This window comes from Xiphophorus couchianus, chromosome 8, assembly GCF_001444195.1.
Source record: "Xiphophorus couchianus chromosome 8, X_couchianus-1.0, whole genome shotgun sequence".
NCBI classification, from domain to species: Eukaryota; Metazoa; Chordata; class Actinopteri; order Cyprinodontiformes; family Poeciliidae; genus Xiphophorus; species Xiphophorus couchianus.
The window spans coordinates 20,219,699-20,242,411 of NC_040235.1; the positions used below are offsets into that span (position 1 = coordinate 20,219,699).

Here is a 22,713-nt window from a genome sequence, read left to right on the forward strand (position 1 = left end):
AGTCAAAGATTAAATTATCTCTGCTTTAGACACATCTAATGTTATTTTTAAAAGTTTTAGAGTAAGAAGGCCAGTTTCTCTTTCTCCATGATGCCGCCGCCACCATGTTTCACCATGGAGGTGGGGTGCTCAGGGTGTGGTTGAGCTAGGTTTTATTTACACATAGCTCTTTGCGTGTAGGCTAAAATAATCAAATTAATATTTGTCTCATCCTACCAAAACAACCCTTTTTTCACGTGTTTGTTGATTTCCCTCCATGAATTTTGAACAATTTTAAACAGGAGTTATATATCTTTCTTCCTGTAGTGGGTTTCATCATGCTTTTCTTCCATACATGTCAGTTTTGTAGCAGGCAGTCTTAGTAGTCCTTAATAATCAAAAGATAGTTGTGACATTTTTGACCTCTTGCTGTTTCTCTGATCATGATGATCAACAGGTCATGGAATGAATAGAAAGATTCTGATTTTTATTTGAAAAAAACATTATGTTGGATTGAATGCTCTTTTACTCCCACTTTATGTTTATGTGCTTTTTTTCATTAGTCTATCCCATAAAATTCCCAAATAAAACACACTCCACAGTATCTTATCAATTCAGCAGAGGAAAAGTACAGAATTTACCAGCTACTCAGGATTTCAATGGTCTCCCAGTTTCACGTAGGAGTTTCTCTAAAACAATCCCATCACTCACCCCCTCCAAATTGTTTCAACAGGATTAAGCAGGAAGCGCTTTCGTAATCTCAGTGACTGTGAATTTAGCATTTATTTTGTCATTAACTCCTGCTCTATATTCTTGTTCCTGTAGCCAAGTAAAAGTTTTAATTAACATTTGCAATCCGTGCATGCTTTTGTTTACTTCTGATGTTTGGCCTTGTGGGTAGAAAACTTAAGGACTTAATATTACGTTTGTAGAGACAATCATAATATGCAAACATGATTTGAAACAACCTAAAATTGCAAGAGTATCTCAATTTCGGGAACCGGAGTTGATATCAAATTTTGTTTGTCTCCCCCTGGTGGTGCTATGTGGAAAGAAATATTTAGCTTTGCTCACTTAACCTGAACCAGAAAATAAAACATCTTTTCTCCTTTATGTAGTCAAATTAGTCTTTCACTCGCAATAAAGTATTATCACAGAAACTAAACATGACTGAAAGTAAATCCAATGTCAAATCTTTGTTCCAAGAGAGTGAATGTACATAGAGCACAAGTCCTGAGCACTTTTAGGCTGTTACAGCAGAGATTTACCATGAAAAGACACAATGTATTGAAGTGACACTAAGCATAGATTCAGAAGTATTTCTTTGGCTCATGTTTGAATAGCCTCTAAGATAAGTATTTGTAATAACTTGCAAAAATACGTATGAATCATAATCATGTGATCCAATTTCATGCATGGAGAAGGTTTGCAACAGTCAAATGTAACACAGAATGTGTTATAAATGTAAAAAGTAAACCAACAGAGGAACGAGTATTTAAACAATTGTACCCCCCAAAAATGCTAAACTGAATAAAATATTATAATAATGAAATGAATTTGGACAACTGGAATCATAGAATGAGAAATAAAAATATTTAAAAATATATACTTTAACCATAAAACAAATAAATATGAATAAGAAAATAAAACACATACATTTCATTTCATTTATGATGAATCATAAAGCAATAAGCCTGATTAAAAGATTAATAATATTGATGGCCTTAGAATCAAATTAACAAATGAAGTAGAATCAAATGAAGGTCAAAATTACCAAAAAATTGACAGACAGATACAGAAAGATCTTATTTTTCCTTAATATTCTACTCTAAGAAAAGAAATGCATTGCTTACTACTATTATCTAAGGTTAAAATTATCTGGCCTTATGCCTTACCCTTTTGACTAAATGAGCACTGCCTTGACTGATTTGTCATAGGTGTGTGCTGTTTGTTTTGTACAGCTATGTGTACAGGATGCCTCTCCCTCTAAATTTTGATACGTTATGGCACAATTCACTTAGGGACAACAGAACACTAACAGTGAAAATTCAGTTTTAAATTGAAACTCTATTGCCAAGTTTCTGATTAGCAATAGATCATTTCTCTTAGCAAAATTGGTCGTTGGCAGAAAATAAAATTACTAGTTCAAAGACAATCAAACCCAACATTGAAATATAATTTTCCTAAGCAACATTTAATGCGTCAGCAGTAATTTTATAGCAATTTTATAGCCGTATTGTTATAGATTAGTGTGTTTGACGTCATTGCATATCTCTTATTTTGAAAAACCAAGGATGGATGATGTCATCAAAGCGCGTCAATTTCTCCCCGGTTGATGAAACTTAAGACTTCTGAGCCCTCAAACTCTTTTCTGTCTCTCTAAAAACAGCAGTGATTATGCTAGTCCTACAAAGATGTCTTTCTTTATTAGAGTTTCCCAGAGGGAGGTTCCCTGCCAGCCTGTTGTCGCGGTGTTACCGCAGGCAGGTTCATGTATCCAGACCATGTGTATTATTTCACCGTCCGACCACCAGAACCAGGTCAGGTCTGCTGTCGTCACAGGACCATCATGTCCTACCTGCTCATCGCAGCTCCTTCAGAGGATTCTCATCTTCACCGCCAGCCAGAGAGGAGGAAGCGCTGGGAAAGATCCAGTCAACACATTATCATCTTGTATACACATGCAAGGTTAGCACTATTCCACTGTGGTTTTTGTTTCTTGTTTCCCCAAGCTCTGTCCTCTTAAACTGTAGTCGTGTGATCCAGTCTGCATCATTATGTGTAGGTAACAGGTGTTGAAGATTCGGGCTGTGCCATGTTTGCAGGTTTGCTCCACGAGGTCCACGCAGAGGATCTCTAAAGTGGCCTACCAGAAAGGGGTGGTAATAGTGACCTGTCAAGGGTGCAAGAACCACCATATCATCGCCGACAACCTCGGCTGGTTCTCGGATCTGGAGGGGAAGAGGTTGGTGGAGCTGCAGGATTTACACCATAATAAACATAACAAAGACATAAAAAAAAATTAAGCCATGTACAGTACCTTACAAATGTACCCACGTCGTTTAAACATTGTTACACGTTGTTCTGCTTCATGTTTAAGAAACATTGAGGAAATCCTCGCCGCCAAAGGGGAGACCGTGAAGAGGATTGAAGGAAGCGATGCTTTAGAAATAGTCGTGGAGGAAACGAGCAGCGGCTGTTCACAAAAAACTGACAAAGAGAAAGAAAATGAGCCAGAAACAACATGATTTAACTTAATTTCATTTGCACTTTGTACTGCTATGTATATATATTTATATTTACAATAAACGCAACTTTTTTGGCCTTTTTACCGTGTTGAGAGAGAGTTGAGTGAAACTATGTTTCAAACTAGGTTGCGACTGAGATTTAAAAGAAGTTACAAAACCATAGAAACGGATGAAAAGTAAAGGTTTGAACAAATACATTTAAATATGCTCTGTGTCTTTTTTCCCCCCGAAATATCTACTGCATGGTTATTCCATATGAATAAGCGAGAAACACTCCTGGTGCGTTTTTGGTTACAGTTTTTTTCGATTGTATTGTTTTTATGACCAACATACCTTAACTTCTATTTTATTTCTATAAAAAGCCGCCCCAGACCTTTGGCTCTATTTTATTGTTAATTTTAGTCAGCTTTAGTTTACTATTTTTCATTCTACATATTCAGGAAAAAACAAACAAACAATAACTTAGTTTCTCAAAAATGAACAAACCAAACTAAAACGTTTTGCATCGGAACCCCGGTGTTCGAAGTGACCTAGATAGCCTGAGTTCTCGCGAGACTGACAGTAGTTGCCGCCGTAGCTGTTTGCAGGCTGCTAGCTGTCGGACACGCTGCCATTTTTCGTTTCTGCTGCCTTTATTATTGGACTGACTGCGATGGAAGAATTTGAAGTCACAGACGAGGCAGAAAAGCCTAGACATCGACCTTTCTTAATCGGTGTTAGCGGAGGCACGGCCAGCGGAAAGGTAAACTTAGAAACGTAATTAGCATACCGGTTATCTTAGCTCGGAATCGGTATTAGCGTTCATCAAACTGTCAAAACAAGTGTCACGCCCACTCGTTCAATGTTTTATTACGTTGCTAAAACACTATTTTGTTTAGGTTAAGTTGACCTAGCCCCTCTCCAACCTTGAATATTTAGAAGAAAATACAACACTGCTCACGTCTGTAACGATATTAACGTCAGGTCGTAAACTTTGAACTCGAGGTCACGCATGCAAATATCAACCGATTCCAGTCAGAAATCCTGTGCAATTTCAGTCCAATGTATTTATTGTTGCCTGTTTACCGTAATGTATTACGGATTAAAGAAATGCTGCTAATATTAAAAAAAACAAACATATTGAGGTGTGTTGTTACAACGGCGTGGCTAATAATAGAATAATTGAGATGCATTGTTTACAGTCTACAGTTTGCGCCAAGATCATGGAGCTTCTGGGGCAGCACAAGGTGGACCATCGCCAGAGAAAGGTGGCCATAATCAGCCAGGACTGCTTCTACAACGTGCTGACTCCAGATCAGAAGGCTAAAGCCCTTAAAGGACAGTACAACTTTGATCACCCGGGTAAATAAATCCAGACTTTTACTATTTCATTACATGAGCTTTGCACAAAGCTAAGATAAATTTGAAAGTGTGATTGTGAATAAAAATCTGCTGTAATGGAAAATGAATTTATTCTAGACTTTTTTACACGTCGTTAAGCAGTGTATATGAAACTTAAACACAAAATGTTGCTTTTTCTTTAAGTTCTCATTTTCTTCTTCAATGCCTTGCAGAGGCGTTCGATAACGAGTTGATGTACAAAACCTTAAAGGACATCGCAGAGGGGAGGCCGGTCGAGGTGCCAACATACGACTTCATCACCCATTCCAGGTTGAAACAAAAACACTTTACAATTGTGAAGTCGTGACAAAATACCACCGTGTTCCCTTGTATTCTGAGAGCTCATTGTTTTGTTGCAGGTTGGAAGACAGGATCACAGTTTATCCAGCGGATGTCGTCCTCTTTGAAGGGATTCTTGTTTTCTACCCCCAGAAAGTGCGCGAGATGTTCCACATGAAGCTCTTCGTGGACACGGATTCAGATGTCAGGTTGTCTCGAAGAGGTACTCGAGCGCCGATCGCACATATTTGCAAGGTTTCCTTTCTGTTTCAAACAACCTTATTTCTTGTAGTGCTGAGAGACATGAACAGAGGGAGGGACCTGGAGCAGATTCTGAATCAGTACACAACATTTGTAAAGCCTGCATTTGAGGAGTTTTGCCTGCCTGTAAGTACAGTAGTCTTCGTTGATGTTGTTCTGTATGATTTCAACTAGATTTCTATGTACTTTTATTGTGTTTTAGACTAAAAAGTATGCAGATGTCATCATTCCGAGAGGGGTTGACAATATGGGTGAGTAATCTTTAAAAATAAAAAATCCTGACTTATATTCAGTATTACCAAGATAGATAGCGTTAATAACTTCCCAATTTGTCATTTAGTGGCCATCAACCTGATTGTGCAGCACATCCAAGATATTCTGAATGGTGATATTTGCAAGTGGCAGCGGGGAAACATCAACAGCCATGGCCGAGCCTGCAAAAGGCTGACCTCAGAGCAGAGCGACCTGCAGAACGGATCCACCAACCCTCCAATTAAGAGGGTCCTGCTGGAGCCTAGTAGTCGGCCCCACTGAAACAGAGCGGATGTGTGTGTGTGTGTGTATGCGTGAACGGGAACAGATAGGTACAGACCGTGGAGCTGCAGCGTGAACTGACGTTACTGTGCCGGAATGTTACACGCTCTGCGGTTTAGGGTAATATCAGTGATTCAATGTAACAGGTTCGAAGATCTGCCATCTTATTTGATTGTAGTTACTAACAGGGTTCCTACACTGTATGGAAGTAACCAGTGTTCCCATAGGCTTTCTTTGTTTTGATTTTTAAAATGGGTAAATAAGCAGTTACCAAACCAGGTCCTATGATTATTAATAAGAACATGTTTTTTTTGAGTCATGCCTTTGCACTTTTAAATGTGACCATGCTGGCAACTTCTTTGCTACTGTTAGGGAAGTATATTTAACGTAAATTAATACAAATAACGTGGTTATGTTCACGTACCTGTTCTGGTTTGCAATAGCTTTCTACAGTGCAAAAGTATTCATACCTATTCAACTTACCTGCATTTTGAGAGATTACAAACTGGCGGACTAAGTAGCGCATAATGTAGTGAAAGAAAAATTATATGTGGCTTTCAAACTTTATACAAAATCTGACAGGTTTTGTATTCAACCATATTTACTCTTAAGTAAATAAAATCCAGTGCAACCAGTCGCCTAAGGAAGTCAATCAGGAAACGGTCCACTGGTATGTAATTTTATTAAAGTCTTAACTGAAGGCCTCTGAGGTTTGTTTGGAGAACATTATTAAAGAATTATGGAGAGCAAAAATCTCAGTGCTTAGATATTCTAAGATGGGTCTGGATACAATTATCCACCATCGTGGTTTATCGCATACGATCCTTTTAAAATACATTTGTGCTTATAGATACGTTTAAGGTGTATGAATACTTTTGCAAGGCAAATGGAGAAAAAAACCCTCCCAGTTTGAAAGCACGTGCTTATATTCTGCTAAGTCTATGCCTTAACTTTTTTTGTTTCACTTTATGAACAGTGTACATCAATAAATAAAACTTCTTTGCAAGTATTTAAGTGTCTTCATTTAAGAAACCAAAGAAACCTCTGCAGTCATGGTTTTAATATAAACAGAGCTTTTTGTTTTATTGGAGTTTGAGAGCACAGTGTGATGTGTTGGGGGCGGGGGGGGCTTTGAGGGTTTCTGTGATTATTATCCCAAAAAGGATTCCAATGACTTCCTACAGCACATGGAGTGACACACGCACACACACACGTCACAGAAGACTTCTCACAGACACACACTTGCACACCAACATGACTGGGACATAATTGCGATTGCTTCGTGGTTCTCTACACTTGAACACGGCACTCCATGATTCAGTATGACGTACATAGATCACGGCATCTTTAGTAATTTTCTTTTTCGTGTTTTTGCCTTGCTTTTTTTTTTTTTTTTTTAGTGCACATACATACGGCACTTAGGAGAAGCTAAGCTCTTCTCATAAGCATAAACGTCCTTTTTAAGAACAAAAGGAGCACTGTATATAATACATGTCATAACCATACATGATTCTTACACACAAAAAAAAAAAGTTTCAAAACAAACCGATTCCAGTCCCTAGGGGCCGTCCTGCCCTTTCGGTTCAGTCGCAGCAGATTCTCAGTCGGCAGCCTGCGTGTGCACGTCACAGTTCGTGGCAGGTTTGCTCCTGAGCTTCTGCTGGTTGAGGACTTGTTAGTGTTGTAGAAGGTGACCAGCAAATGGCACGTACATAAGGAACAAGGGGGGGGGGGGATATGGACCATTCAAATTGTTCTCTCACACGCGACAGCTCCACTCTAAAACAAAGAGTCCAGGGAGCAGACTTTGGTAATTTCCGTAGCGTCTCTTCCCCCCTCCCACCCTCTGCTCTGACTCCTCGCTCTTCCACTACCAAGTCAGAGCAACGGTAATCCCAAATTATAATCTCCCAGAGCGGCAGGGCTCTTTGTAAACCTCAGTGACATTTCGGTTGTCTGCAGTTTGTTCTGGATTCCTCGCGAGCGAGTCTCCGTTAGCTTCCTTGCGTCGTTCTTTTAGTGTGTAATAAAGTGGAGTTAGTGTCATGAAGCACAGTTGAAGGTCAGTGTCGAAGCCCTGCGTGGAGGGACCCTAGGTCTTCTCCCCGCGGTCGGTCTTGGCACGGCTGATGTTTCGGGGTTTGATCTTCAGGGACAGCTCCCACAGCGCCTCCTCCGCCAGGTGATCGCTGAAGTCGTTGAAGAAAGAGATGATTTCCTCGTTGCGCTTCAGCTCGTAATGCCTGAGGTCAGAACAGGGTGGATGCATTAAACAAAAGACGATTAATTTAACAAAGGTCCAACTGAGATAACATGAAGTAGTTGCTTAATAAACACTCTGCCATATTCTGCTTTGAATTGCGTTTAAAAATCCAACAAAGTACTCATATGTCTTGTCACATTACAACCACAAACTTCAATCTACTTAGTTGGGACTTTATGTGACAGACCAACACAAAGTAGTGTAAAATTGCAAAGCAGAAGGAAACTGATACTGAGATTTAATCTGAAAAGTGTGGCATACATTTGTTTTGAGCACCAAGTATTTGGGGTCTAGAACTCTTTCCCGTTCATTTTATAATAGCCCAACCTTAGTTAGATTTAATGGACAGCAAAAGTCAAGACTTTGATACAGATTCTCAATTGGACTTAGGTCTAAACTTTGACTAGATTATTCTAACACATAACTATGCTTTAATCTAAATCAGGGGTGCCAAACTCATTTTCATTTTGGCCCACATCAAGATCAAGAATGTCTTTAAAAGGCTGGATGTGGCAGAATATATTGGGAAAACTATTAAATTGTTACAATATGAAAAAATATTGTTTGTATTTGAGTAAACTATTTGAGAAATTAAATATTAAACATCTTTTCGCAATAATGTAATTTGGTCGTATACAGATAAAAACAGCATTGATCTGGTTATTAAAATAATAAGATATTCTTTGAAATTCTTTCTGTGCTACCTACATGTTTTGTTACAATCTATAAATGGGATTTCTTATAGTTTTCTTTCAACAAAGGCTTTCTTCTCATTAACTACTATAAAGGCCAGATTTGTGGACTGCACAGATAAAAGTTTTCTGTGATGATCCTTGCAGTTCTATTATCATTAAATCTTAAACTACTAAAATCTGAAAACTTAAAATTTTAAGTTTAAGACCAGTTTTTTAGTCAACTTTGAAATTATGCACTTGTTTTAGTTTTTGCCTAAAATTTTTCATTAAATGCATAAGGAGAAGTTCGAAGGGTGTGAATATTCTAAGCGGTCTTACACTTGTTGAAAGCGCCGCATGCTGTCCAGAATATTGAACTGCTGCCAGCGTTTGGAGAAATTGACCTTCCCGTCAATGAGGTCGGGGTTCCCCAGGTGGACGAAGGTCAGGTCCTGGAGGATGAGGCCTCTGCAGGACGGATGGAAGAAGGAGGAGGAGAAATCAGATCAAACAACCAAGTCAGCTTGAGCTGAGCAGCAGCAGATCTGTTTAAGTCTGAGCAGGAAAGTTTACTCACAAGTATGGGATGCAGGGGGGCTCCACCTCAGCCAGAGCAGCTCTGTAGGCTCTGAAGGACGAGGAGCTGTCGATCAGCGTGCAATACTCCTCCAAACCCTGGAGCAGTATGAAGAGATAAGTGTGTTATTGTGTTTAGATGATTTAAAAAACATATATATTAAAGGCGCAGTATCATGTACTTTCCAGGCATATAGAACCATTTTATAGCACAATCAAGTAACTATGTTACATTCAGTTGCTATAAAAATCTTGCATTTATCAAATAAGATGTAAAAAATTTTTAAATTGGGGCTTTGTCTCTTTAAGAAACTCCTGTTCTTTCTGAAACTCCGTCTTCGGGAAGTCCTCACAACATTGGTCCTCTATCAACTCTAACAACGTTTTAAGCAGCATTTCACTGAGAAGTAGTTCATATAAAGAGCTCAGCTGATGTGCAGTTCCACTAGGTATTTGCTAATTGCTGCTGGCTAGTCTGAAGGAGCTGAGTGGAGGAGTCATTGGGGAGGAGTGCTCTGTGACGTGGAAGCTGCATCTCGAAGGCGTTTTGCACAGCTGAATGGTTGCCACAGGAGGTTAAAGGATTTCTCAAACATACATGAAAGAATCAAAGGAGGTATGTTTTTGATGAGGAATAACATCATAACAGGATGTAAAGCTTAAAAAGTTGATTTTACATAATACTGTCCCTTTAAAAAAAAAAAAAAAAAAAGCTCACCTCAGAAGTCTGTTTCTGCCACTCTAATCTCCGGATGGGAGCAGAGTCCAAAGCGGACAGTATTGCCAAATACGAGTTGAAATTATTTAACTTTCTTAAGTGCTGGAATAAGAAGAGGAGAATAAGTGTTAAATGCTGCCATAATATGAATTTGTCTTTTTAAAAGTAAGATTCCTTACCTTCATTATCTTAATGAACTTGAGAAGAAGCTTCTCTCTGTCCTGAGCTTTCTCCTGCTGAATTATCAAAGAGCGCACCCTGTAGGCCAGAAAGTAAAGGTATCAGCATTTAAAGAGAGACTAAATCAAGAGACGACTGATCTAAGTCATGTCTTACCAATAGCTCATGTTGTTAAAGTGCTCTGTAAACTGGGTTAGGTTGGGACTTTTTTCCTCATTCTGCTCCTTCGCCCAAAGCAGAACCTCTGGAATCTAAGAGAAAACAGGATGAGAAGATAACAGATGACCGTGTTTATTCTCCATGCTTCCAGGAAGTAAAGCAGAGTTATTCCAACCAATAGGAAGAAGGGAAATCACGTCACCTCAATCTTGTAAAAGAGTTCAGCATCAAGAAGCGTGAGCTGGTCAGCAATCTCGTGACTGCGAAAGTCGTGAAGAGTCCCAGGCCTGGAAGAAAACACAAACCATAAAGAGAATCAGCTTCAGTTATATACGAAACATTACACAACACAATAAGCAGGGGAAACAAGCCTGCGTCAGTTTTCCTTTCTCTCAGCAGTACCTCGCCGAGACCCCTCGAGCAGCGAGCGGCTTGAGGGAGTTGGTGTACCGCAGCAGCTTCTTTTGCTCCACCTTGTCCAGGATGTTCTTGCGGAGAACACGGGCGAGGCTGAGCTCGCCGTTACACACGAGCGTGAACACCAGGTCCATGAGCTGCTTCAAGATGTCCTCAGTTAGCTCCACCAGACTGGAAGACAGCGGTGGTCAGGTGGGAATTATTTGATTCGTCGTCTGACTGGTTTAACTGACATGCTTTATTTTGACTGATTCAGCAGTTCAACTCACCACAGCTCATCAACGACACGAACCAGAACGAAGAAGGTGTTCTTGCTGACTCGCTTCTTGAAGGTGTCCGGACTGTGACAGAATGTGGTATATGTGCTATTGTGGTCAAGGGTAATGGTCTATGAAGTCTCTCGTTTTAATATGAAAGGCCAACTCAAAGTGGAAAACGCTCTCTTGTCTATTGGTTTATGCTTTTGCTGTTGTCCGTTTCTGCCGGTTTTATATAGATACTCAAAATCTTCCCCATTCTTCTTTATTCAGAGTCACTGAAAAGCATCTAAATTGTATTTTCAAGTCTTGCCACAGATTCTCAGTTGGATTTAGGCCTGGACTTTGACTGGACCGTTCCACCATGTGAATATCCTTTCATCTAAACCATTCTGTTGTAGCCCAGACAGTATATTAAGGGTCTTTGACTCCCAGTATGATGCCGTCATCACCATGTTTCACCATTGCGATGATGTGTTCAGGAACCAACGGCACCATTAATTAATCTTTTTTTTAGAACCAAGAAACAGAGAAGAGAATCCAGAAAAGCAGCATTTTCAACTTAGCTGGAATTTCAGTATCCTTCAGTAAAGATTTAAAGAAGGACAGACTTTTCTGAGTAAATTAGGATTAAAGCAAAAAAAAAAAAAGTTCTGCCAGCAAAGAAAGACGATTAGGCCAGTGACATATTGAGTGATTTGGAAAGGATATCTGTAGTGTAGCTTCTTAATGAGGTCTTCTGGGGTTATAAAAGTCCTATATGTCGTCAGGAAGGCTTCACAGTACAAAACAAGATCTGTCGAGAAAAAGAGGAAAAAAAATAAGAGAGCAGTATTTTTGAGTTGACGTGCCGCCGAGATTAACCAATACAAGCTGACAACAAATCAAACATGACTACTGCAAGCACAGGCTGACAGACTGTTAATGCCAGACTGAGACCATTTAATGCCACTCACACAGAGAAATAAATAAATTTTAAAAAATCGGCTTTCAAATGTGAAATAAATTCAGATCTTTCTAGCGATAAAAAGATGAGACAGTAGGTAAACAGCTTTAACACCATACCTTTGCGCTCTGTTTCCGTAGCATGGACTAGAAGGATGTCTCCCGACCCTGCACGAACATCAGGGCCGTCGTCATTCTGCAAAGATTCGGTGTGATAAGTAAGGAAAAGATGAAGAGCAGATCAGCATGGAGACTGATGCAGTTTAGCCCAAAACATTCCATGCACATATTCTCCTCTTCTCCTCCACCAAGCCTCCTATTGCTGCACCGGATCCTCTGATGATGAAGAAAAAGTCTGACTTGTGCAAAAAAAAAAAAAAAGGAAGGAAGGAAGGAAAGAAAGAAAAAATCACTGCAATAGGTGTGTGTTGTAACAGCGCTAAATTTCCTCCCTGGTCGGGAAGCTCCTCGCGTTTCCAATCCCCCCTCCCTTCATTCCTCGGTAAACTGCAGCTGTCACAGTGCCTCTAACCTTGCAGAGAGGCGTGCGGCATTTTCACACATCTGTACATCAGACTGCACCACTCAGGACAAAGCAGGAGGAGGTGGTGGAGCGGGAGAAGGCGGAGGAAGTTTTAGCTCTGCAGTTTAACAGGTTAAACTCCAGAGGGCAGCAGCTGAGAGTGGTGACGGGCGGGATCTGATTGGACTCCCAATGACTTCTGCTCCAGAGACAACTGGGTAAAATGCACTAGTGCTGCTGTGAGGTTTTGTTATAAGAGAAGTCTAAAAAACTGGCTGATTACCTAACAATTTCGATTTTGCCTGATACTGATTTATTTTTAAAGATAACTGAAATGAAAGTGTTCAGTGCACCTTACATCATACAATTTTGTTCTTTAGAAAAGAATCGAACAACGCCCGAGAAACAACACACACTTGTTTTAGCTACACATGCTCTCAAATATAAATGAAAAGTTTGGAGCCAAACTACTAAATTAACTTAAATTCATGAAACAAAATCCATTCCTTTCGTCTTTCATTTTTCATATTTTTAAAGCTAACGAAAAGTGCACAACAGGTTAAGATGACAGACCTGTTTTGATCCTCTAACAAGGCAAAAAAAAAAAAAAGTCACTAAAGGGAATAAAGTAAAAAGGAAACAGTGGAGGATTTTCAGACCTTTGCAGAGGTGGATAAGATCGGTTTCACGTGCAAGAATCGACTTATCACCCAGAATTAAGGAAATCGGGGCCAATTGATTGGTGAACTCCTGCTAAAAACATCACATACCACCAGAAGTCGACTTACCTCTTGTTTTAGCGTTATCCTGCTCATGATCTCCTTGTGGTCTATGAGAGACAGCTCGTCTACATCTTCCTCAACGCTCCCGGCCTTTTCTGCCGTCTTTTGCCTCCTAAAGCAAACCCACACATGCGCCATCAACACAGACAGTCTCTCATTCATCTACATGTTTGAAACGGTTCATTCATAAACCAAAAACTAATCTCCCATATTTTTTTTGGTTTTAATCAGTTTACAGCAAGAAGCAGCAGTGATTCTATTTGTCTTCACAAATTAAATTAGGCTGTTATTCCCTTTACTTAGGAATGTTTAGAAGAGCTCCAAGATTCATTTAAAGAAAATATTACAATAAGGGACGTTTAATGTAGCATTAAACATTGTGATTCTATAAATCATAGACGTAATTGATGGCATCACGTCCATAACAAAGAGCACATTATCAGCTACAATATGGAGTTTTAGAGTACACGCATAACAGGAAGTGAGCATGATCACTGTTACCTTTCTTTGTCTAAAGCCTCTTTACTATTGCTGGATGGCATCTGAGGAACAGGGTCTTGAAGTACGTCATCAGCTGCAATGGTTTCCTAACAGTTGAAGGAAAGAAAGCAACCGTCAGCCTCTGATGTTTACAGTTCTGCTGAGAAGTTTGCATCCACCCAACGTTGGCATGAATGTCACTATTGTTGGGTCTCTATTTATTGGAACCACTCCTTTTCAGGTCAAGCTGATTTTATATCCGATGCTCTTATAGGTCACGCAAGCTTGAATTTGCCATAAGCCACAAAATTACACATGCAGGCTCAAATTTATGACAAACATTTTTTTTGTTTTTGGGAAAACTATCCTGTCTGTTCTCCAGAAAGAAATTGGCCTGTGGTGGGTAGATGCTAATCTGATCTAAGTCATGCTTGAAGGTTTGGAAAGCATGCTTCTATGTTTCTAGGCTTTCTCTCAGAGCAAACATCAATGTCAAACTCACTCCATCCAGACAGGGACTCTGGTACTCTGGTATTCAAGTATTATCCAGTTAAGTTTAAACACTGGTTACTGGGATGTTTAGACATCTTAATTAATTTATTTTCCTCTGACATCAAGAGTTTGGGTTATGTCTAAGCCTGTTGCAATATAAAATTAATTAGTTGATCACATGACAAATTAAAATAGGCTCAAAAATGTCCATTCTCATGATTAACATTTTCTGAAGGGATATTTTGGTAACAGAGATTTCATAATCCACTTTATTTATGGCTGTGATTGTATTTTAATTTGGATATTTAAAACATCTTCCGTTACTATTTACATTACTTGAAAATAGCCTCAAAAACATCAATATTATTGTTAAGCACAATAATTACTGGGACAATTTATCGCCCTGCAAAATTTATAATCGTGGCAGGTCACTGAAATTTGGATGTTTCAAAATGATAATCCCAAACACACATAAAAACTAATCTTAGTAGTGATGAAATAAGTAAAAAGGGTTCTGATTCTGCCTTGACCTCCACATTACTGAAAATTACTGGGCTATTTAAAAAAAAATAAAAATTGTACCTGGAAACCAACCAAATTAAATTCAAACTTTGCTTAGAAAGTGGTCAAATATCTAATCAGAGGCAGGTTTTTGGGACGAAAACCACAAAAAAGATGATATTACTTAAGGGTGTATGTAAATATTTGAGCCTATATGTACAACTCTGACTAAATATGAATCAGAGAAAATCCACAACAAATTCAAACTTGTTCACCCAAGTCTTTTTTTAATATTCAACACAGTTACATTATTCTACCTTGGAGAAAACTAGCTGAAATGAATCATTTAAAAGAAAATGCTTTATTCATGCCTACGATGGATTTATGCAACCTTCTGAGCAGAACTGTGTGGAGCAACATTCGTGAGTGATTCCATGCAGCAACAACAAGCTAGCTGCAGATGAGCTCATATGATCCCGCCAGGATGTCATGCAACACACTGGTGGAGAAAAAAGAAGAATGGAAGTGTTGACGACACATTTACCACATCGTCCCAGAAGTGGTGATGCAGAGTGGGTGTGAAGTGTTTGCTTAGTGTGAGTACAGAAAACCCAACGCACAAAAGCCAAAACAGAAGGAACACCAAAAGGGGTAAAACTCAAACTCAAACACCGTCTGAGCCAGAATGCTACCACACACACATCGTTTCCTTTGTATGTTGACCAAAAACAAACAAACAAAAAAAAAAGAATAAAAACCTGCAGCAAAGGTACAAGCTGACCAAAAACAATAGAACCACACAAATAAATAAGCTGCTACACATGCACAGGTGCACGCTATTCATTAAGGCAGATGTTACTGGAAACCCGTTGAGAATCCTACTCTGGGAGCAGAGAGATGTCAGGAGTTAGAGCAGAACGGGGTTAAATGTTCACCACAGCTGAAGCAGCAGCCAAAGAGACACCAGTCACCAGCCAGGCAGTCAAAACAACAAAAACCCCTCCCCCGCCACCCCTCACAAACACGAGCCCATGATTCAGTCCCAGGCGAACCTGTGAACCTGAAGTCATGTTGTAGTCCGCTTTGGCTACACTCACGTTGCATTTCCGATCGCCATTTTTTCCCCGGGGATGAATCAATATTAGGTGCAACACGTTGAGTGAGATGTGCCTAGTGATGCGGGCCGGAGACCCTTTTACTTTTAATCGCTCCCCCGCATCCGAATTGATTCATACCCCGAGGCGATGGGACATGCAAATGGGATTGACCTTTCACCTCGCGGCAGTCCGCTACTTACTCTTAGGGAGAGGGGCAGCTCCCCATTGGCCTGGCTGGACGAGTATAGGTTGACATACTCCCCCTCCCCGCCCTCGTCATTCACGCTTTCGCTCTACAGGAGGGGAAAAGAGGAGGGACACAGACCGAGGCGTGAAGCAGCAGAGAGTGTTTGGCCTTGAAGGAGAGACAGCAGCTGGCTGAGGTCAGCTTCAGGTGCATCTCAATAGATTAGAATGTCACTGAAAACTTAATTTGTCACAATAATTAAATTCAAAAAGGGAAACTCATTTCCTGTTTTATAAAGACCCAAAGAAAACAAAAAACCCCCTGAATATTCCACAAGAGAATTACACAGAGAATTAGAATTGGGCGATGTGCCTTAAAAATAAACAAATTCTTTCATGCCAGATCCGATTTCTCTTCTGAAAGAGAAATCACAAATGATAGAAAATACTTTTAAAAAGTGGCTTTTATTTCAATCATCCCTTCTGTGAGTTGTACGACAGTAATAGAGCCATCCTAGAAAAATTTCTTTTAATTACAAGAATAAAGTCAGAATATTAGCAGAAAATAATGTAATTTTACCTGAAAGAATATTAAAACCATGAGAAAAACTTGTTTTAATGAGTAAAAAGTTATCAGGATCTGAGGTGAGTAGCTCAGTCCATCCTTTCTTCAAAATAGTTGTTTGCGTGATCTTGTCAAAGTCCTGCTACTGATAATTTGATGATGATGTGTTAAAAGATTAAGTATTTTCCATTAAGTATTGTTTGTAAAATGTATAAACATTTTACAACATGCTCAATATTCCTCATTTTAATTATCTTACTTTTAGCATTGGCATTTTTGTAAAATTACTACTTTATTCTCCTTATATTACAATAGAGGCTTTAAAACACACTTGTCAAAGATGGTAGTAGGCCTTAAACATGCGGACATCAATCTGACAGAAATCCAGTGAGTGTATTGTTTTGGTGACAAAAACAAAATCCAGATTTTTCAAAAGTGAAATCTCAAAATACCAAAAATTTGATTAATCGATAAATGTTCTGAGGTATTATCACCTGAATATTGAGTTACCAGAGCAAACAATGCAGAGGAGCTAAAGGTTCGTCAAAGCCGCGCTGCATTACTGATGCAATATCTGATGCAAAAGGAGCCCCACCAAAAAGTGACTGTATATACTTTTTCTAACAGGCCGCCCTTTTAATTCTATAATTGCCTTTTTATTGGTGAATTTTCAGAAGAACTGGGTCTTGAGTTATTATCGGCTGAAAGCCACGATCATAAAAACTAAACTAATCATACTGCGGGTAATTAAGCGAAACAAGTTTCTCTTTTTAAGCTTAATTACTGAAATAACTTTTCAATCACATTCTAATTCACTGAAGTGCACCTCAATTCTACAAGGAGCAGCTGTGAGTCGTCATGACCAACAGGTGGCACTGGAGTGCATCATATGAAAAAAAAAAAAGAAAATCCTACTGGCAAGAAAAAAAGCAGTGTAGCATGCTCCACTGGGATTCTTTTCAGACTAATAATAAGACAGAACACAGATTGCGGGACGTGATAATGACACCTAGATGCCACACGGCGAATGACTCACTATATATTTTCATTACATGTGCAGCAGTAAAAGAAACCCAAACAGCTGTTATCTAACTTGAATCTGCAGAGGCAGGAGGGTCGGCGTTCAGATTTCATTAAGGCCTAAAGAACTCCGTCATATGAGCTCACCGCCGAGGTGTGGAGCGAGTCAGTGAGAGAAGACTCAGAGGGAAGACAGACGGCCACAGAGCCCATTGAGCCAGCCAGGGAACCGTTGGGACCGCCCCCGCTGCCATCCAGAACGGTGGCATTGGTCAGGGCGACCTGGTCCAAGCTCTGCGATTGGTGGAGAGGAACCAAAGCAGGTAAAAAAAAAAAAAGAAAGGAAAAAAAAAAAGAGAGGGGAAAAGTAAAAAAAAATAAATAAATAAATAAAAAATAAAGGAGAGAACTGAGAGATCAGAGAGGAGAAGTCAGAGCAAACAGAAACAGAACAATAGAAAGCGGGACGGGAAGTAGTGTCACCTCTGCCAACTCGGATTTATGGGAGGGATGTGTCTGAACATGAAATGCGCTTGCATGCACACGCACATCTGTATACACAAAATTACAGACAAAGACGACTAACAGATTTACAGTAAAAAATAAAAAAGGGGGTAAATCTTGCAGAGACATTGATTAGCTTGGATTGTAAATTAAAACCGGAGATGATTCAGTGTACAAGTGTGTCGCCAGCATAAGAGATGCCTGTCAGCAGGGAGGTAGCAGTAACCTGTTAGAACATGTTTCACATACCAGCCCTGTGCGAGCATACCGGCACAGAGCCATGCAGACACAGATCAGTGGCAAAGGCTGCACACACTCATGCGCACACCAATTTTATTTTATTTTTCAAACAAGATCGAGGCCAAAAAAAAAAAAAAAAAAAAAAGCCCCATTAAAAATCTTAGCAAATGTGTCCAAATATCGAAAGGCCTCCGACGCAAGTTATTGTAAACGGCGCAAGTTATTGTAACTTGAACTCCCTTACAAGTTGTAAGGGAGTTCACTAAAAGGAAATTGCGCAAAACTCGGTCGAGAGAACGAGGACAGCGATTGACGCTGGAGGACGAAGACGAGGAGGAGGAAGAGAGGAGCGGATGAAACGGGGGGAATGTGTTTTCCATCAGGCCCATCTGGTGCCGCATTCCACCAGAGATATCCCGGGGGAAATCCACGCCATGTCTTAACGTGCCTCACGCACCATGTCGTGGGGTTATCATGGGTTGACCCTCCCAAACACACCGAGGGAGATTTTACACTTAGCCACACCAGGCTAAAGTTAGGGGACATGGAGAGACGTTTTGACTACAAAATACCAAATTCATACGAACCGGTTAAAGGCTGAAATGTTTTGTTAGTTATGAGCTCAAAAAAGGAGCCAGATTCAAATTAGATTTTTACTCACTCCATAACTGTAGTTTCCACATAAGCAGAAAAAAACAGGAGATCAAATACACCTCTAATTTCTCCGCCCGTAGTGAAAATAAAAAGAGATGCAACGATTCATCCAGGTAAAAAGACAATATGCAATTATTTTAGATTGTTTCCTCACAAATAAATGCTTCGTAAATCACAAACTTGGTTTTAAATGATCTGTAATCAGTGTAAAATAATTCACTTCAGGCTGACTAGTTAATACTATAAGTTGGGTTTTTCATTTTAGGTTGATTCTACTGCCAAAATAAACATTATAAATCTTTCCTATTTGTAGCAAATAAAATGAATGCTTCATAAATCTCACACTGGGTTTTAAAGAATATTTGTACTTTCCCCACAGATGAATTCAGCTGTACTTTTATCAATGTTTTATGGATTAAGGATTTTGAAACAGAGGCGATCAAAAGCAGACCAGACACATACATTTAAACCGCAATTAGTTAACCTGTGGCGGGACAGAAAACTGGCAATCTGATGTTACGCCAGAAAGCATAAAATGCCTTTGCTTTGGTTTAACCTTTATTTTGAAGGCGTGTGTTTCCTACTCTTTTATGAAAGACCTGGGATTGGGGCGATGTAATGGGAGCATGCCATTCCATTCTTTTCCAGATGACAAACAACATGACTTGTGACAAACTGCAAAGTTTGAATGTTTTTCCAATCAGTTCATAGAAAACAGACCCCAGTTGATGAGTAGATGAAAGCATTACTAAAAAAAAAATTTAAAAAAATTCCATCTTGAGGAGATTTTATTGAAACTGTTGGTCCTGTTCGACGTCTGTTTTATTTATTTTTAGAACTGAAACCATTTGGTTGTAGATTCTTAAAGACTTGACAACGTTTCCTTCTCTTTACCTTCCAAAGCATCTTCTGCTGTATTAAACAACACGTATCCCCAATTACATTACAGGCATAGGACAGCTCTGTGATAACTATTAAAGTAACATCCATGCACTAATCGCATTCCAAGCAGGTCTTGCATATGGAAATATTGTGACAATGATACATTCACAATATATTGTGCAGCCTGACTTGTGACCACACAATTAAGCAGGTAAACTAAGCAATAAACCAACTATTCACAAGCTCAATTAAAATCCTTGTTCATTCTAAACTGCATGCTTGTTTGTGTAGTTTGCTTTAAAGAGATGCTGCCCTTTAATATTATAGGTAAGAAGTCATTTTGAAAATTGCTGACAATAATTGACACATGGCATAGTACAGTATTAGTTTGCACTTTATGTTTAACAAAAGTTATAACTTGCAGTTTTGCATGTTTTCCTTGTCTAAGCCTAATGCCTAATATGTTTTGAAGGGTAATTTTGTTTTGTTGAGACTTCAATAATCTGTTTTATTTTTCATTTTGGCTGTTTCATTTATTTTGGATATTTAAAATGTCTTCAGTGTTAAGCATTCTGTACAAAATGAAAGTTTATTGATCTTTAAGAGGGTATACTTGCATCTTTATGCCGGTATCATTACATTAGCTATATATTCAACAATATTGACGTTTATCGCAATAATTTCTAGGACAATTTATCGTCCAGCAAAATACGCCGTGTCAGGCTTACACAAAATATGATCAGCATCAACTACTGAAATATTGTTCATCTTTTTCTCAGTATTGTTTTTGTCTCCTGCAAGATTTGTACCATAAATATAATTTTTGAAATGATTTTTTTTGTATATACTTTGATTACTGAAGACAAGCTTAAGAACTCCCCAGTTTTGTTGACTTGGCCCCAAGTCAAACTTTCGGAAAGGCTTCTAAAGTACAACAAACGCACACAAAGTGGGATAGCTACAAGCCAGCAGAAGCACACAAGCACAAAAAGTAGCAGCAAGTGCTCATAATAAAAAAAAAGTGCGTTTTTATCATAACTGAACAGATTCTTTCAAGGAATAATAATAAAAAAAACCCATCTGTCAGCACATGGATGGGTGGTTGGATGAATGAATGAAATCAAGAACCACACAGCAACAAAAGCACCGATGTTTGAGCTCTGTCAGTAACTATAAAAGGCGACCTTTTATAGTTACTGACCTCAAATGTCGAGCTACCTCAGGACCACTTCACCACACAGCACCTATGCCGGGACCGCCGATGTGAAGAAGGAGCAGAGGAGAGGGGGAGGCGACTCACCGTGGGCGTGGTCAAAGACGCCTGGCCGATCAGGTAGGAGTTAGAGACGGACATGCTGAGGCCCAGCCCAGAGCCCGCCTCCTCCAGGGCCGCCACAGACGGCTGGAGGTGGCAGGAGAGAGAGGAGGAGGAGGAGGAGGAAGGGGAAGAGGAGTGTGAAGCCTGAGGAGGAAAACAAAAGAAGGAAAAGATAGAGAAGATAAACAGAAATAGAGGAAGTGAGAGTAGTTTGGGGTCAAGGGCAGGTGAAGAGGGAGTAGATGGTGTTAAAGGAAAAAGAAAAGAAAAAGAGTGAACAGTTGATTACTCGAGTAAGCAAGACTGAGTTAGAGCAGATTGAATCAAAAGTTCAGCAGCAGCAGAATGGTAAAATCAGAGAGATAAAAGCTGAGAAACATCAGCTCAGATGACAGATTCAAGACTAAGAATCAATACCTCGCAAAAAAAAAAATCATACCTCTCAAATTTTTCCACAAACGCACATATAGAGGCTAAAATCAACTTTGATCAGGTCCCTTGCACCTGCAGGAAAAAAAAAGCATCCCCACAGAATGAAGCTGCCACCACTGGGCATCATAGTGAGGGTTTGCAGTGTTAGATTTCCACCAAACAAAGTCAAAAAGTTTTGTTGAAAAATGCTCATCCATTTTTTTCTGTAAAAAAAAAATGTCGCAAACCATGATTTTATTTTTTTCCAATTTGTGTTGGTATGTCACAAAATTTCAATAAAACCTGTTGACGTTTGTGGTTGTAATTTGACAACATGTGGAAAAATTTTAACAGGTATGGATACTTCCGTAATACTTCTTCGGCGTTCTCTCTAGAAACCTTATGTCCTCGAAGTTCACGCGAGGCATCCAGGTAACACAAATCATCGGCGATCCTCAAATAAACCTTTGGATATTTTTTGCTTTTAAACTTTTAAACATTAGAGAAAACCAGGCCAACTACCATATGGTCCAAACAGAGCCAATATGATGTGCTGTAGGGTTTTATTTCCAGCCCTTATCCACCCAGCAGCTGGAATTACTTTTATTTTTTTTTCTGCAAAGCTGTGTAGTCGCCAAAGCGTGTAAGCCTGTAACACGGGTTTATGCAGGGGGCAAACAGGCTTATTCCACCGGGCCTCGAGCTCATCGAGTCCAAAAAACACGAGGCCGGATTAGGGACAGTAGCAGCGGCACAAATGTGTGCAGTGTGACCAGACCACTCGCAGACGAAAGAATGATAAAAATAAAGATCTGTTTTAAATACACAGTCAGGGTGGTAAAAAAAACAAAACAAAACAAAACAAAAAAAACAGGACAAACACTGATGAGGTGTGTTACAGTAATAATATGCCAGTGCAATACTAACAAAAAGCTTAAGGATAGATAGATCTGTCACCTCTTAGGCATTTAGAGGAGTGGTCAACCAAAGAAAAACGTATATGGCTTCTAAACCTTCTAGTTCAAGCTAAAAAAAAAAAAAAAAAAAAGCCTCTCGCTTGCAGTGATCTATCCTTTGTATTTCGCTTGCCGCCGATTAATTTTCGGGCGGTTGTCTCAATTAACCCAAACACCACCTCAGATCAAGATAAAATCTCTGAATCTGATGCGTGGCTGATAAAATCTTGTC

At 39.4% G+C, this 22,713-nt stretch overlaps 3 protein-coding genes across 10 annotated transcripts in view; 2 read left to right on the forward strand and 1 right to left on the reverse strand.

Moving 5' to 3' along the window:
• Positions 1 to 2,239: 2,239 nt before the first annotated feature.
• Positions 2,240 to 3,317, forward strand: dnlz (DNL-type zinc finger). The gene is made up of 3 exons (XM_028026560.1): positions 2,240 to 2,667; positions 2,805 to 2,944; positions 3,080 to 3,317. Exons 1-3 carry the CDS (start codon positions 2,377 to 2,379, stop codon positions 3,225 to 3,227), a joined length of 579 nt encoding a protein of 192 aa, XP_027882361.1. The 5' UTR covers positions 2,240 to 2,376; the 3' UTR covers positions 3,228 to 3,317.
• A 452-nt stretch (positions 3,318 to 3,769) lies between these two features.
• On the forward strand, positions 3,770 to 6,690 carry uck1 (uridine-cytidine kinase 1). Its single transcript, XM_028026559.1, has 7 exons — positions 3,770 to 3,969; positions 4,409 to 4,568; positions 4,781 to 4,877; positions 4,967 to 5,109; positions 5,179 to 5,273; positions 5,350 to 5,398; positions 5,488 to 6,690. Exons 1-7 carry the CDS (start codon positions 3,880 to 3,882, stop codon positions 5,679 to 5,681), a joined length of 828 nt encoding a protein of 275 aa, XP_027882360.1. The 5' UTR covers positions 3,770 to 3,879; the 3' UTR covers positions 5,682 to 6,690.
• Positions 6,691 to 7,035: 345 nt separating this feature from the next.
• Positions 7,036 to 22,713, reverse strand: part of rapgef1b (Rap guanine nucleotide exchange factor (GEF) 1b) — a 48,710-nt gene continuing 33,032 nt past the window's right edge. For 4 of the 8 annotated variants that reach the window (XM_028026547.1, XM_028026545.1, XM_028026544.1 and 1 more), the window contains 16 exons: positions 21,097 to 21,258; positions 17,664 to 17,810; positions 15,946 to 16,038; positions 13,677 to 13,762; positions 13,182 to 13,287; positions 11,991 to 12,066; positions 11,637 to 11,721; positions 10,938 to 11,030; positions 10,654 to 10,839; positions 10,454 to 10,538; positions 10,249 to 10,343; positions 10,092 to 10,170; positions 9,913 to 10,014; positions 9,196 to 9,293; positions 8,958 to 9,086; positions 7,036 to 7,924 (listed from right to left, as the gene is read on the reverse strand). In XM_028026547.1, the coding sequence (XP_027882348.1) occupies positions 7,774 to 7,924; positions 8,958 to 9,086; positions 9,196 to 9,293; positions 9,913 to 10,014; positions 10,092 to 10,170; positions 10,249 to 10,343; positions 10,454 to 10,538; positions 10,654 to 10,839; positions 10,938 to 11,030; positions 11,637 to 11,721; positions 11,991 to 12,066; positions 13,182 to 13,287; positions 13,677 to 13,762; positions 15,946 to 16,038; positions 17,664 to 17,810; positions 21,097 to 21,258 (1,773 nt within the window). In that variant the 3' untranslated portion in view covers positions 7,036 to 7,773. The remainder of the gene's footprint in view (positions 7,925 to 8,957; positions 9,087 to 9,195; positions 9,294 to 9,912; positions 10,015 to 10,091; positions 10,171 to 10,248; positions 10,344 to 10,453; positions 10,539 to 10,653; positions 10,840 to 10,937; positions 11,031 to 11,636; positions 11,722 to 11,990; positions 12,067 to 13,181; positions 13,288 to 13,676; positions 13,763 to 15,945; positions 16,039 to 17,663; positions 17,811 to 21,096; positions 21,259 to 22,713) is intronic. The other 4 variants (XM_028026549.1, XM_028026551.1, XM_028026548.1 and 1 more) reach the window with 3 other exon arrangements.

Coding starts and splice junctions, on each gene's coding strand:
- dnlz (XM_028026560.1), top strand. CDS start 2,377: ATGCTAGTCCTACAAAGATGTCTTTCTTTATTAGAGTTTCCCAGAGGG. Junction 2,668..2,804: donor ATCTTGTATACACATGCAAG/GTTAGCACTATT, acceptor CCATGTTTGCAG/GTTTGCTCCACGAGGTCCAC. Junction 2,945..3,079: donor TCGGATCTGGAGGGGAAGAG/GTTGGTGGAGCT, acceptor TTCATGTTTAAG/AAACATTGAGGAAATCCTCG.
- uck1 (XM_028026559.1), top strand. CDS start 3,880: ATGGAAGAATTTGAAGTCACAGACGAGGCAGAAAAGCCTAGACATCGA. Junction 3,970..4,408: donor GAGGCACGGCCAGCGGAAAG/GTAAACTTAGAA, acceptor CATTGTTTACAG/TCTACAGTTTGCGCCAAGAT. Junction 5,110..5,178: donor TGTCAGGTTGTCTCGAAGAG/GTACTCGAGCGC, acceptor TATTTCTTGTAG/TGCTGAGAGACATGAACAGA.